The following is a 14,125-nucleotide window of genomic DNA, read 5'->3' as shown; positions in this document are numbered from 1 at the left end:
TCTAAGAGGGATATTAAAATCATTTAATAATAAAAAATCATTTTATTATTTTGAAGGCTATGTAACCTGTCCTTACTTCTTAGGGAATTTGAAAATGACAGGCACACCTTGTTGAATTAATTTAAGAGTTAAGAATAACAAAAAGTACTAAGTCTTAGCTTCAGTTCTGTTTAAGGCACCATGTAATAGCCGAGGTACAATGATCCCTGATGTACATTCTTAAATGGCAATGGTCCATCTAGCCACCTATTCAAATTCTACACAACTGGGAATAAGTAAAAGTGAGGTGTGCCAGTTACACTGCCTTACCTAATTTTTTGTAAAAATTTAACTCCACTGTAACAACAAGGAAATATTTTTGTGAAAGGAAAATGATGCAGGTTGCTACATTCCTTGCATTCTATAAATTATCTTTTCTAAGAGCAGCAGATTGAACCACTAATACGAAAAGACCTGGAATAGAAGAAAGTCATCCAAATGGAATATTTTCCTGTATGTCCAGTCCAGCTTAAGTAGCATGTACACTTAAAAATTAACAGTAATAATTAAGTCACTTCTTTTTCAGGTTCAGCTTCTAACAACTACAGTACCACTCAACAGCCATAAGCACCTGTTCAGTGGCACCACACTTAGTATCAGTAGTCTTCAAAACAGAGGAACTGGTATGCAAATAATACCTGGAACTGTTGATTTTTAATGAACCTTGCATTCTTAACATGATGGTCAGATAATTAGGTACGTTTGTCACGTACACATTATCACATTGTTACAATTCTGCCATTTAAACTTGCTTCTTTCTCACAGAAAGAAACTAGTATATCTTCTCAACTCTTCAACATTATTACAAAAAATCCCCCTGAATACTCACAATTTTATCAAAATAGTGTCTTCTAGTTGTCCACGGAAAAGCACCTTTTATAACAAACTTGATACATCTGTTGTCAAATAAGTATGCCTCCAGTGTGAATCAAAGAAAATAGTTCTTTTGATATTTCACAGAAGTGCATCTATTTAAAAACTTATGTATATGAAATCATCACCATAACCAATAATGAACATTAAAATATTTTTAAAAAACTATGAAAAAAATTAAATTATTATAAGAGGACAAAAACATTAACACCAAGCTTTGCAAAAATCTTTCTTGCATTTGATTATAAGAAAACTCTTACTATTGAGTGGCCAATGTAAAATGATCCTGTATACAAGAAAATCTTTTTTAAACAGGTCTGGCAAAATGTTTACACCCATACCATTTAATGACTCCAATAAAATAATGTTCAGTACAGCTGAAATTTGACAACAGTCGATTTTCAGACTTTTTTTCTCTTTTATTTTTTTTCCTATTAAACCCAAAGCACTAATGTAATTGTTTTTGGGATGGGGGGGAGGGGAGAAGTTTCACATTAGACTGCAGTATATGTATTTCCAGTAGCACTGCACTGTCTGATAGTCTGAGTAGTTGCAACGATGTGCTCATTATGAATTGGGTTCAGGAGGTTCTGCTGTACTCCACTCTCAAGCACTGGCTGCATGCAGCCCACCTGAAATGCTTGGTTTAGCTCTGTTTTCTCTCTCTTTGCTTGCGGCTCTCCATTTTCATCCATTTCTTCATCTATTTCACTTTCAACTTCGCTGCCTTCATCTGCATAAAGGAAAAAAAAAAAAAGATCTAATACAAATGCCTTTGTTTTGGAAATAATATTTGAAATACAAAGATATTGGGATGACTAGCAATCTGATAAAGCACAAACTGAAAACTTAGAACTTTAACGGAAAAAGCTAATGATTATATCAAATAGATTAATAGACTCCCATTGTTTTGATCACACCAGTTACGTACTATTGATAAAAGAAGGAGAAGCAATTACCAATCCCAAAAACAATATCTAACAAACAACAACAACTTTATATTGTAAAATTCCTTTCATGTTTAAGACCTGATAAACCTTTTGAAGAATTGTTACAGATAGGGAAGTGAGTGAAAAGAGGTTGTGATGTGACATCAAATTGTACAACCAGTCAGTATAAAACATATGTCAAAATATGGCATGAAGAGCTCATAAACAACTCATTTCTTCCTACCATCTTCTATGGCAAGCTATGTAGCAACTGCATGCAATTCTAACATCTTCATTTAGCAATGATAAAGATACATAAGCCTACTCCTGTCTTTCTTCCCACAGCTATTTGCTTCTCTGTACTACCAGACACAAATAAACACAAGGCTCAAATGGGAATCTTTCCCGTGCTAATGCTAAACGTCTTTAAAATAAACTGTTGTTAGAAAACATAGCTATGATATTCTAGTAATGATTATATGCCACGTATCAATGTATCCAAAAAACAAACATGCATTTTATAGCATGATACAGCTCTGAATTTTACTTATTTTGCTCAGAGACACATTAGTTCTACACCGACTTATATACTGGAAAGATTAAAATGCATACCTTTATCCATATTTCCAGGGGACACAGCATTTAAATCACCAAACTGCAAAATAAACAGTGGAAAAAACTGAGCACAGTCTTATGGAAATAGTATGTAGAATGCCTGTGATGGAGCCAGATTGTGCTCCACCAGTTTGAGGCTAGCATGCAAACACATGGCCTGGGCTGCAGCCACATCCATCATACATCAATTCATTTTCCATTCCATCTTGTATTTATTAAGACAGTTATCACTAAAGAAATTTTCACAAATTAAAATGGGGAACTATAAACTTATATCATTCTTTTTCAAGATAGAATCATCAGGGCCTTTATCAATTGAAGTGAGCTACTTCTGTATTGACTGAGTCAGAAACTGTGATAGATATTTTGAACTATCAGTATTTTATCCAAAAGGTATTTTTAAGATTTTCCAGAGAAGCTAGAAGAAAAATGAAGGTGTGTCTCTAAATGCAGCTATAGCATTGCAGATTTACCTGGAAGGCAGATGAAATGCACTGCTGAGGAAAAGTTTACAAAATGATAACCAATTTACTTGTATTAAAGAGAGATAGTTGCAAAAATATTGTTCATATTCTAGATATATTACATTCCTTCCTTTCCTTTCCTGAATCTTCTAACTCTCTTAAATGGCAGAAATTAGCAGAGTAGAATATCATCGATGAATCCCAAATGAAAGGAGAGTTTTACTTAAATTATACAGTTCTGACAATAAATGATACCAGTCTTTTTCAGAAATACAGTAAGACAAAACAATAGCTTAAGGAACGCTAATGCAATGAGCATCAATACCATCATTTCTTGTCCTCACACTTAGCCTTATGCTACTCTGTGCATGAAGTGTTCACACAGCTATGCAGTAGAACCATACTACAGAACTGATTCAAAAGAAAAATAATCACTTATAAGCACAGGGCATTTTTATTTGAATGAATCTGATTCAGTTAACTGCAGCACTTGTCAGTACTTCTGCTAACACCTGTGTCCAAAGCTGGGAGAAGAGGAAGGCAGGAAAATGAACATGCTAATCTCAGCTGCAACACTAGCATATACTGTCCTGTGATGTTTGGCAGATTGTGGTCTTAGATTTCCTCTTAGATTTCCTCTTCTTATTTCAGTCACAGCCACTGAGTATAGAAAATCATCAAGCATGCATTTAATGAGTATTTGCACCTTCTCTCCTGTACCTGCCACCTCCAAAAGTGTTGTTACTTTTTTCCAGTATTATCTCCACCTTCAGTTTACATCAAATAAACAGCTACACAACTCCTAAAACTGATGCATAAATATAGGATGTGTATTAAGAAGGCAAAAATGAAATAACTGTATACTTTTGAGTATCTTACTGCATATGAAGGGCAGACTAAGGAAATAGACTATTAAATTACTATTGGAATTTAATTTGTCTAAAACCTCATGCCACATGGTAGGAAATCATTTCACAAATACAGTGAGACATGTCTGATTTCTCTTGAAAGTCTGCTATTTATTTACACTATTTAATGATCCTGTTAGTGTATCTTGAAGGAAGAATGAAACCTGATGTCAAATCAACCTGCAAAATAACTTGCAAGTTATCAGTAACAAACATCGCACAGTGATTCCCAAATGTGAAAATGTAATAAAGCTGTGCCATAAAATATCTACTGTATTTTCAAATACATAAATATTCCATCACTTTGGGAGTACAATTCTTTGATGAAAATGTATGCATTCTTCAGTATCTTGCTCAAAAGATTAGATGAATTACTGGAGAAAAAAGCGATGAAATAAACATCGCCTTGCAGGTGCATAGTGCCTCAGCTGAGGCTCTTTGTGTTTTTCAAGCCTGTAACTTTTTGAAACGTATGAAAATAGACTGTGTCACAGATCTCTTAAGTATAATTGTACATGTATGTGAACAATACCATATGGACCAAATAGATACCATCTTTCTGAAGTCACTGGGAATAGACAGCTTACTTATGATTATTTTTGTACTGCAATTCTAAATACATGTGTATTTAGAACATGTAAATAGATCTATGTAAATGACAGTCACCTATTTTTTTTTTTTTAAATTTTTACATAAAATACTCTGTTCTCAGAAAAGAAAAAAAAAGAAAAGATGAACATTTTTCAAACTGCTGAAACTTAGGTACATTAATCTGTGCAAAGATCTGAGAAGGAGCAAGTTTGTTTGCAAATAATTGGTTGTTGGAATTCAGTGTGATTTTAGAAAACTGACAGTCAAACAATGAAACAAATGTGAAACTATTAATGTATCCATAACCCAATCTATTCTTATACTGTAGAACATTCTACCGATCCACATGACAGTTTATAAAATTTTCAAAGGTAGGTACTCAAATTCATCATAAATCTACCAAATCTCGTCTCTTACATATTATCTTACCTCTCCCATAACTGCAATAGGTGTCTCTCCTGTGGCCTGAGCAACACGATGTTCTACTAAGTAAAACATGTATTCATCATAAAGCAAGCGGATCAGATGAAAAGAGCCAAAGCTAGCAGCACTGCGCAAGGTTAGATCTCGAATCACCATTGAGCTATTCAAAAATGGAAGAAAAAAAAAAATCTGTGTTATATGTCATCATCACATTAATGCTTATCCAAATAGACATTTCAGCTCAAAACCAATATTCTTAAAAGCAACATTATCCACAATGTCTGACTGATGGTGTCTTCGGACAGAGGTGTTCAGGAAAGGCAATTATTTGATTCTCTCTTTTTTGCAGAAGGTGTTGCTGGCCACCATGTTAGAAAAGAAACAACTGGATTTTTTTTTTTTTTTTTTTTTTTTTTTTCCTTTGCTTTCCTATCTGCATAACCACCAAGATTTGTGCATATGTAAAACCTAACCTGACGGAAAACTGATAAAAACATAAACAACAAAAACTGTATTCAACCTTTCATTTTAGATAAACTAATGTTTAAATAAATTCTGTTGAGCCCACTTTCCCAATACAAAGGTTTTACCATGATTTTAATAATTTAAAGCTTAAACAAAATTAGAAAAAGACTTCTGTGTATGTCTTAGATTGACAAATTCTGGTATCTTCAGCAAGTAGCTGACACAATCATTTTCAAAGAACCAGCTTTACACTCACAGCTGATTCAATAAGCAGCTAACATGGAATGTTAGCTTGCTTTAATCCACTTTCTATACTGTAAAAAAAGTTTACTTTATCTAATAATCACACATATTACAGTGTATTAATAAATAAAATTAAAAATAGTGGCTTAATAATTGTACAGTTATTCTACTCAACAATTCCACATTCTGTTTCTAACTCATGACAAAATTCTACCTGCATTCATATGGCCTTCCAAACAGCAGGAATATCAGTTAAGTCCCTGCCAACTTGTAAGTGTCCCTGAGTTCAATGTTAACCGTAATTTTCTGGAAAAAAAGCCACCCACATACTTTTGGTAACTTAGTGACTCACAGATTGATGTTGCATCTGTCAACCTCAGTACAGTGAACAATTCAGCAAGTAACATAACAGTTAAAATGTTTTATAAGTATTAAATACTACCTGTAGAAAGACCATTTTAACAGAAATTGCCGTGCTGCTTTAGGAAAGCTGGGTCTTCCTTCATATGGTTTCAATGCTTGCATCATAACATTATCAAGCCAGGCAGCCCACTGCTCCAGAGTGCTTTGCTGTTGAAGAGTCATTTTGAAATCTGTTTCTAGCCTCTGAACCATGTTGTCATCACACTGGCACACCCAGGAAGCCTGCTCCTGTTAAAGCAAATAGCAGTCCTTGAATTAACAGTACATAAACCAAAGCACAGAATGCAATTCATTCTTAAAGGTTAAACAATTCTGTGGAGGAAAAGGACAAAAAATGTTTATAGAACAAACTAAAAAGTAGTTTTTGTTTTTATGTCTGTCACAATTTTGTTCAAAGAAAGCGGGTAGAGAAAACACAACACATAGAATCAGTTGTCATATTCAGAAATAAGAAAGAACAATGGAAATGACACAACTATGTTTTAGTTTTCCACATTTGTTTTCAGAAGATATCTTTTACTTTCTTTGTTGATGATTTTTCTACTGAAATATTTGGGAATTGTCAGTTTTTGCTGGGACTGCTGACATGCCCATCAGAAACACCAGTTAAGTGGGGATCTAAAATAATAAAAGAATGAACAAGAAATGAAGTGCAAGGTTCCTTCCAGTATGAACAAGATAACTTGAGTTATACCATCTTATAAAAGAAAGTTTTGTACACGAACAAGAATTGCTTTATTTGCTGACTGCATGTTACACATAAGTACAAAATTAACTGCAAAGAAATGGAGAAACATGCTTGCATATAATAATGAACAATTTAATCAGCATTATCAAGATTAAATGAATCTAGTGGGACACTTCAAAAACTAAGAGATAACTTGAAGACTCATTCAGGCCCTGTCCTTAAACTTTAGCCATCATGTGCCAAGTTAACACCTCAATATTAACAGGCTGTGTTTACATTAACTTATTAGCATAATTAACATCTTGCATCTTTGGTCAAGTACACTACCCACTCCTGTTCTTTCATGTGGGTACCAGTGATGTTCCAAGAATAAGTCTGAGGTAAATTGGAAGAGATTTAAAGGTCGTTGGAAGATAGCTGAAGGATTCAGAATCACAGATAGTGTTTTCTGCAGTTCTGCCAATAATGGGGAGAGCGATGGAAAGAAACAGGTGATCAGTGAATATTAAGATACTTGAATGTGTGCAGGTGCAGGGAGCAACACAGGTGGTAACAGGGCTGGAGGGCATGCCCTGTGAGGAGAGACTGAGGACACTCAGGTTGCTCAGCCTGGAGAAGAGGAGGCTGAAAGGACATCAGCGCTCCCTGCAGCTCCTCCTGCAGAGGAGGGAAAGTACTGAGAAAGGTACTGGGCTCTGTTCACTGGTCATCAGTGACAGGATGGACAGGATGGGAAAAAGCTGTGCCACAAGACCTGTCAAAATATTGGAACAGTCTTCCTGGAGATATGGCTGATACACTCTGCATGTCAGTATTCAAGAGGAATTTCAACAGTGCCCTAAAAAGTACACTTTAACTTTTCGTTAGCCCTCTAGCAGTCAGGCAGCATGACTTGATCTTCATAGGATCCTTGTAAACAAGCGTTTTTAATTCTGATGCTACCATTCATGGTTTACATATTGTTGTATAATCTAACTAGATGTATTAAAATATATTTATTAAAAAGTATATAAGAAAAGCATAAAGAATAAAACTGTCACTAGCAAACTGATTTTTATATGTAAAATTATCTCCTCACAAAAACATTCCAACAGAGAACTTCTAGTCATCCGGAATATTTCACTTTGTTGGGCAAAAGGAGAACAACACTTCAACGAAGGTGTAGAGTCATGTGAGAAACCTTTTTTGAAGGCTAAATAGAAACCAATTCTAACCTTTATTAATCTAATAACTACGCTGGAAATCTCATACGCTTAAGCACAGATATTTAGATAAAGCATACTAATGTAATTGTATTTGAGCGAATTAAACACCCTCTATTAAAAACAATATTACACATTTAACTGCTTTCAGAGACATTCAAGAATTGTGCTCCTGAGACCGAATTGTGCAATATCATTCATGATATTAATAAGACATTATTCATGATATATCCATTCAAAGAATATATGTGTTCTATGTTTTCAGAGAATTTGGAATAATTTGAGTACATGAAATAAATAAGTGCTTGGAAATAGATAATGGCTCCAAGTTCTTACTTTCCTGAAGTACAGGAACTGAGTTAGTGTATATATGAATCGTCAAAACTTTATCATATTTTTTTTCTTGAAAGAATAATGACAGCTAATGCAAAAATTCAAAATCTTTGCATTTGGAGGAAACAAAATTATTTTTCAAAGCTTGTTACGTAAAGCTAAATTTTACCTGAACATTGGCAAAATCAACACGGTTAAGATCATTGAGCATCTGGTTGATTTGAGAAGTGTTTTGAAGAACAGCACGAGCTGCTTGAGCCAGGTGGTTTAGAGATGTGTATCTTCGCAGAGTCTGGGCAAAGGCACTTACAGCGGCAACCTATGAAGAAATTAATTCATTTTAAAATCTTGTACTATATTATCTTAATCTTAAATCTACTATCTTAAATCTTAATCTATCTGTAGATTAATGCATCTTTGATTGTTTATGTTCATTTTAATATGCTGTATTAACAATCCATAATATGTGAATTACATTCATGTAACAGATCAAAACTATTTTCCTTTTAATTTTTTCTTTTTAATTTTTTGATAGAACTGATTTATTTCCTCTTCCATTATTTGACAATATGCTAAACATGAAATTTAGCATTAAAGTTAAAATACTACTGCTTTTATATGCTACTGCACACTGGGTTTGTTCAATGCAAGAATAAAGCTGCAACAGTTTTGTCTACCTTGGTTTGTATCATCCTCTGTGGAATATTGTTCATGGCATTTGAAAGCCAACCTTCAAGGCTTTTTGCAAAATTGCGAATGGCTTGGGTCAAGGCACCTGCATATTAAAGAAGAAAAAACAGAATGAAAAGAAAGCAAAGTACCTGTTTTGAAATGTTTTGCATCTTCACTACTTTTATGCTCACTATTTAGATCCATTGCTTCTACTTACTGGGAGACAAAACAAACTAGGGTTCAAAATGCCTAACTCAGATTCAGATTATGCAACAATAGGTTTAGTTTTGTTTTAATGAACAGTTTGAACTTCCTCACCTACTCGTTCAAGAAGCTGATGACAAACAATATTGTTTCGGGCATTTCTGTATAAGAACATCTGTAATTGCAGCAGTTGTTTCCCATACACTGAAAATTTCTATCGCAAACTCCCAGCTTTCCATTCCCTTTAAGTACATATTTTAAAGAGTAAATCTCTGTAAAATTCCTATTACTAGAATACTGCAGTTTCCTCAAGTAGATCTGAAGCAGTGTGAATCAATGTCATGGTGCTGCTTATTTTCACTTTAAAGAACAAAATCCAATAAGGATATAATCAACAAGTAAAATATAAGACTAAATTCCACTGACAGAAAGTATAATTATTCAAACAGCTGTGAAATCTTTTTCCTTTACTATAGCATCCACAGAATTGCTTGGGTGGATGACAAGGATTTTGAGAGGAATTGAAGCTTTTGCAGCGATCGGTAATATAGTCAAAAAGTACGTTTTATGAGGGCTACTCTGAAAGTAATGCCTTCTATTTTATGATGTTGGCCCATGACATCATAGGCAGACGTTGGTGATACAACAGTAGATGCTGAACTTTCCGGCCAGTATTCCATTACATGTTGTTGTCATGTGACAGATGGCAGCAGAGAAGAGTCTAACATGGAAGTCTGGATGAAGTAAAGATGTGTCTCTGAATTCCTCCAAGTGCAAAAAATTACACCCGTTGACACTGACTAGTAATTGCTGGCCCTTTATGGATACCAAACAGTGGATGTGAGCAATGTGAGGTGGTGGGTGGTACATTGCAGCAGTGGTGACAGTGATGTGAAAGACAAGTCATGTTCTAGTCATCCAGATGTTTATGAGTGCAACATGCAGGCTCTTTGTTCATTGCTGGTGAAAACGCACAGCTAATGGTGGTGCCTATGTTGAAAAACAGTGTCTGGTAGCTCAAAATTTTCTCTACCAAGTAGAATTACTATGCTCTTCATAGCTGTCGAAGTTTCCATGAAAATAATCAGGAGGCCTTACTTTCAGATCAACCTATGTAGTGACTAAAGAAGGAGGAAATGAAATTTTTACACAAGGAACTTCACATGGAAAAAAGAGAATCTTATCTCTCGAGTAGCAAAAATCCTGCTTTCTAATACTTACCATTTGCTCACTGATCTAATAGTGTCCACCCAAACAGCTGGGAAAGGAGATAAAAATAAAAACTGCACTTTTCTAAAAATGAAGGGAGAATCACTGCAGGTGCAAAAATGAAAAGTAAAAACAGTAGAAAAAAAGAAACTACATTTACTTCCAAATTATTTCAGCTACATGTGAGAAGAAATGCACATGTAAAGACTGGGTTTTGTTCATGGGGCAGAATACTTTCTGGTAAACTAAGGCTAACAGAATTTGTCTTTGAGAAATACTCTTTTTACTCCTTGAATTACTGATGAATGCTTTATTTATGGAAACTGTTACTAGAAGATCAATTAATAAAAAATAAGTACTTCATAATATCTTTTTCACACTTCTTTGAATTTATACTATTAATGCATAGAAATCATATTAGTAACCTATATAAATGAGCACAGATTTGGATGCTTAGTTGAACATAATTTGGTTTTACAAAGTATCTCAATAAGGTAAATATTCTATGGTAACAGATGTCGTTTGTTTAACCTAGAAGTTTTCACATAGAGAACAAGCTCTTTTCTTCAGTCCTCTCAATTATTCTGCAAACCTCTGATTCTTTCTCTGCTCTTACTAATTAACTATGTTTTCATTTTTCTCACCTACAGAGCAAGAAAATGGAAAGTGGAAGGAATAATAGAGATACTGCATGAATTATATTTAGTAACCTAAAGAAAGTATTACTGTTATCACTTCTAGTTCACTTATTATTCTTTTTCACCTAATTATTTATTATGAAATTACTTTCACCACTGCAAAGTTAATCTCCCTTAAAAATAAATACGGAAATGCAGCTCAGTTACGTCTTTTAAAAAGTCTTTAACTAGGAGGAAAGTGGAGCAAGAAGAGGGAATTCTAAGTTTTGAAGAAACATTCCTTTACAGCTATTATCAGATAAACAGGAGTCAGTATTGTATGGTGAATTTCTAATGAATTTTTCAGATATCTTATTAAATATAGAATTTTTCTTATACTAAATCTTCAAGCATGCATCCAGCCATTGTGAAAAACTTATGGACCTACATCCTCAATGCCTTTTTCATGTTATCAAGAAAGAACAACAGAACAAAAACTTTTCAAAGAATTATATAGTGAGTTTACTTCAAAGCAAAGGGCTTGAATTAAGTCAAATGTTACTAGACATATACAAAATAATTTTGCAATCAGAATTACTCACAGAAAGTTTAATATGGATAAGAACCTAACAATCCAGAGTCTGAATCTCAGCTGAAAGTTCTCTAACATGTAAATCTCAAAAACAAACAAAAAACACAAAAACAAACAAACAAACAAAGTCTTTTTCTGCAAAAAAAGGCTTTACAGTCTCTCCAGTACTTTTTGGCTGCTAGAATTTGTGTAATACAATGTGAAAATACATTGAACATAAACTCTTCTCCTATGACAGAAACTCCCAGGCAACTTTGTTTCTGCCCATTCTGTCACAGGTAAAGGTGCAAGAAGTCTACCATGCAGAAAAAAAGATCCATTGCCAGTACAACACAGAACTCAAGTCTATTGCCAAGGATATTAGACAATAATTCAATTTATTCCTTTCTCGGACAATATTCTATTTTTCTTAAGAAAAGGAATTTGAACATTTTAAGCACACTTACCCACATTCACTTTGTGGGTACTGAACATTTTAGCTAACAAATTTAACACTGAGGATAAAGCTAAATCAACAATATTTTCCTCAATTATCTTTTCTACTCCAGTAATATCTACTACACAGATGAATAGCACAGATTTTTTTTTTTTTTGAATAAAAACACAAAAAATCTAGAAAACATGTAACTTAGAGAATCATGTTTACTTAATCACTAAGCTTTGTTCTTCCCATTTTCAGCAGCTGCTGTTGTTACCTTTCCACGTACTCAGAAAAAAGTAATGAACTTACTTTTGATAAAGCATTCACAGTCCTTTTCTCTAAACTTTCCCAAACTTTCCCATAAGCTAGTATTTTCCCACAGAAGACAACAATTTATATACTTTGCCCTGCTCCATTCTTGTCATAGTCAATCATTATGTACAATCTCTAAGTTTTCTCTTGGCCTCTTGCAATGGTTGGAGATATTCTAATTCAAAAGTAGGAGTTAAAATGCTAATCATACTTTAAATAGTAAAGAGAGAATTTTTATGTACCATCGTTACAGGAAAGCTGACTAAAAAAGCAGCTGGTCTTGAAGATAAAACCAAGAAAATACATAGGTTGGGCTGAAAGTAATGCCTCCTATTTATTTCTCTGGAAACTACAACAGATACAAAAAGCATCTGATAGAACAAATTCCCAGCTACAAAACTCTGTTTGTCAGCACTGTCATCACCGTTAGCTGTGCATTTTCACCAGCGATGAGCAAGAGCCTGCATGATGCGCTCATATATATCTGCACCAGCAGAAATGACCCACTGTTGCTGCCACTATTCCTGAAACACACCACTACAGCCTCACTGTGCTCACATCCACTGTTTGGTATCCATAAAGGTTCAACAAACATCAGTGAATGCCAGTGGGGGCCATTTTTTGCATATGGAGGAATTCAGAGATACATCTTTGCTTCATCCACACTTCCATGTCAGACGTCATTTTGTCAGACTGCCCCTCTGCTGCCATCTGTCACATGGCAACAACATGTAATAGAATACTGGTGGGAGCATTCAACCTCTACTGAGCAACATCTGCATCTAACATCATGGGCCAAGATAATAAAATAGGAGACATTACTTTCAGATCAGCTGTAAAATATTATATGGCTTCAGCTTTGTGATTGCTTCCTGAGCAAAAAAATCACTAGAATGTCACAAAATAAAGGCAGAAATCTGTTGGGAAGTATTTGTCCTGGGAATAGAAGTGTGCTATGTATCAATAAAACTGATGTGCAATCCCAAAACAGATACTTTCAGACAGAGTAAGTAACAATTTTTAAAAGATGAGAGCTAATTCTAGCAAGAAAAAAAAATAGCTTGAGAGGGACCTGATATCTGTCATTACTAATATGAGATGGCTGCAACCCATTTTCTTGACATCTTTTATTGGTAACGCCCAATGCATCTGATTGAAAAAGACAAGATGCCATAAACTAAAGAGATACCATATAAAAACTTGCACTTAGGTTATACAGAAGAGTGAGAAGACCAGGTTTGATAAAAAAGCCTTATAGAGTTCTAAACATTTGAATGTTCCATGGCTGTTTCACCTTTTTAGTCAGAAAACACTGTGCTGTTGGAAGTGAGAAATTTAATTCAACATTTTAAATGTTATAAACAGATTTATGAGTTTCTAAATTGTTGCTTATCTGCTAGAGATAGATTACCCTCTAAAGGAATATCCCATTGACTTACATTTTCATTAGATAGAAAAGTAAAACATGAAATACAAACAAATGCAAAATAATTTACAGAAGTTATGGTTGTCAATAATTGCACATATATGAGGAAGTATTTTTCCTTTATTCTGCTAAATCGATGAAAAGGTAAACTATATCTATCTCTGTCAGGACCTTACTCTTTCCTTCAACCCCCTCTACCTTTTTAATGGCCGATCTTCAGATTTTACACACTTCCAGTTTCAATTTTTTCTATCATACATGGTTTACCTAATTTTGTTTTACTGACAAGCAAAAAGTCAATAAAACTTCTCCACAAGGCAATACCTCTGAATATTCTCACAAATTGCTTATCACTGCTGAAGTTACTATACAGGAACATCTGTTCGCAGTAGGAAAAAAAACAGCTTTGTCAGCTGCACAGCTACTTCAGGCCCTAGCTTTTTAAAACACATGAATCTTATTTTGTAAGGTGATTG

At 34.3% G+C, this 14,125-nt stretch overlaps 1 protein-coding gene across 5 annotated transcripts in view; it reads right to left on the bottom strand.

The window, feature by feature from the left end:
• Window positions 1–1,127: 1,127 nt before the first annotated feature.
• Window positions 1,128–14,125, bottom strand: part of RFX3 (regulatory factor X3) — a 124,243-nt gene continuing 111,245 nt past the window's right edge. For 3 of the 5 annotated variants that reach the window (XM_090132232.1, XM_031610462.2, XM_090132231.1), the window contains exons 12-17: window positions 8,874–8,971; window positions 8,366–8,515; window positions 5,993–6,201; window positions 4,849–5,002; window positions 2,454–2,496; window positions 1,128–1,645 (exon numbers count right to left, since the gene is read on the bottom strand). In XM_090132232.1, the coding sequence (XP_089988358.1) occupies window positions 1,407–1,645; window positions 2,454–2,496; window positions 4,849–5,002; window positions 5,993–6,201; window positions 8,366–8,515; window positions 8,874–8,971 (893 nt within the window). In that variant the 3' untranslated portion in view covers window positions 1,128–1,406. The remainder of the gene's footprint in view (window positions 1,646–2,453; window positions 2,497–4,848; window positions 5,003–5,992; window positions 6,202–8,365; window positions 8,516–8,873; window positions 8,972–14,125) is intronic. The other 2 variants (XM_031610464.2, XM_031610463.2) reach the window with 2 other exon arrangements.

This window comes from Phasianus colchicus, chromosome Z, assembly GCF_987193195.1.
Source record: "Phasianus colchicus chromosome Z, bPhaCol1.hap1.1, whole genome shotgun sequence".
NCBI lineage: Eukaryota > Metazoa > Chordata > Aves > Galliformes > Phasianidae > Phasianus > Phasianus colchicus.
This window is presented reverse-complemented; position numbering and strand designations above follow the sequence as displayed.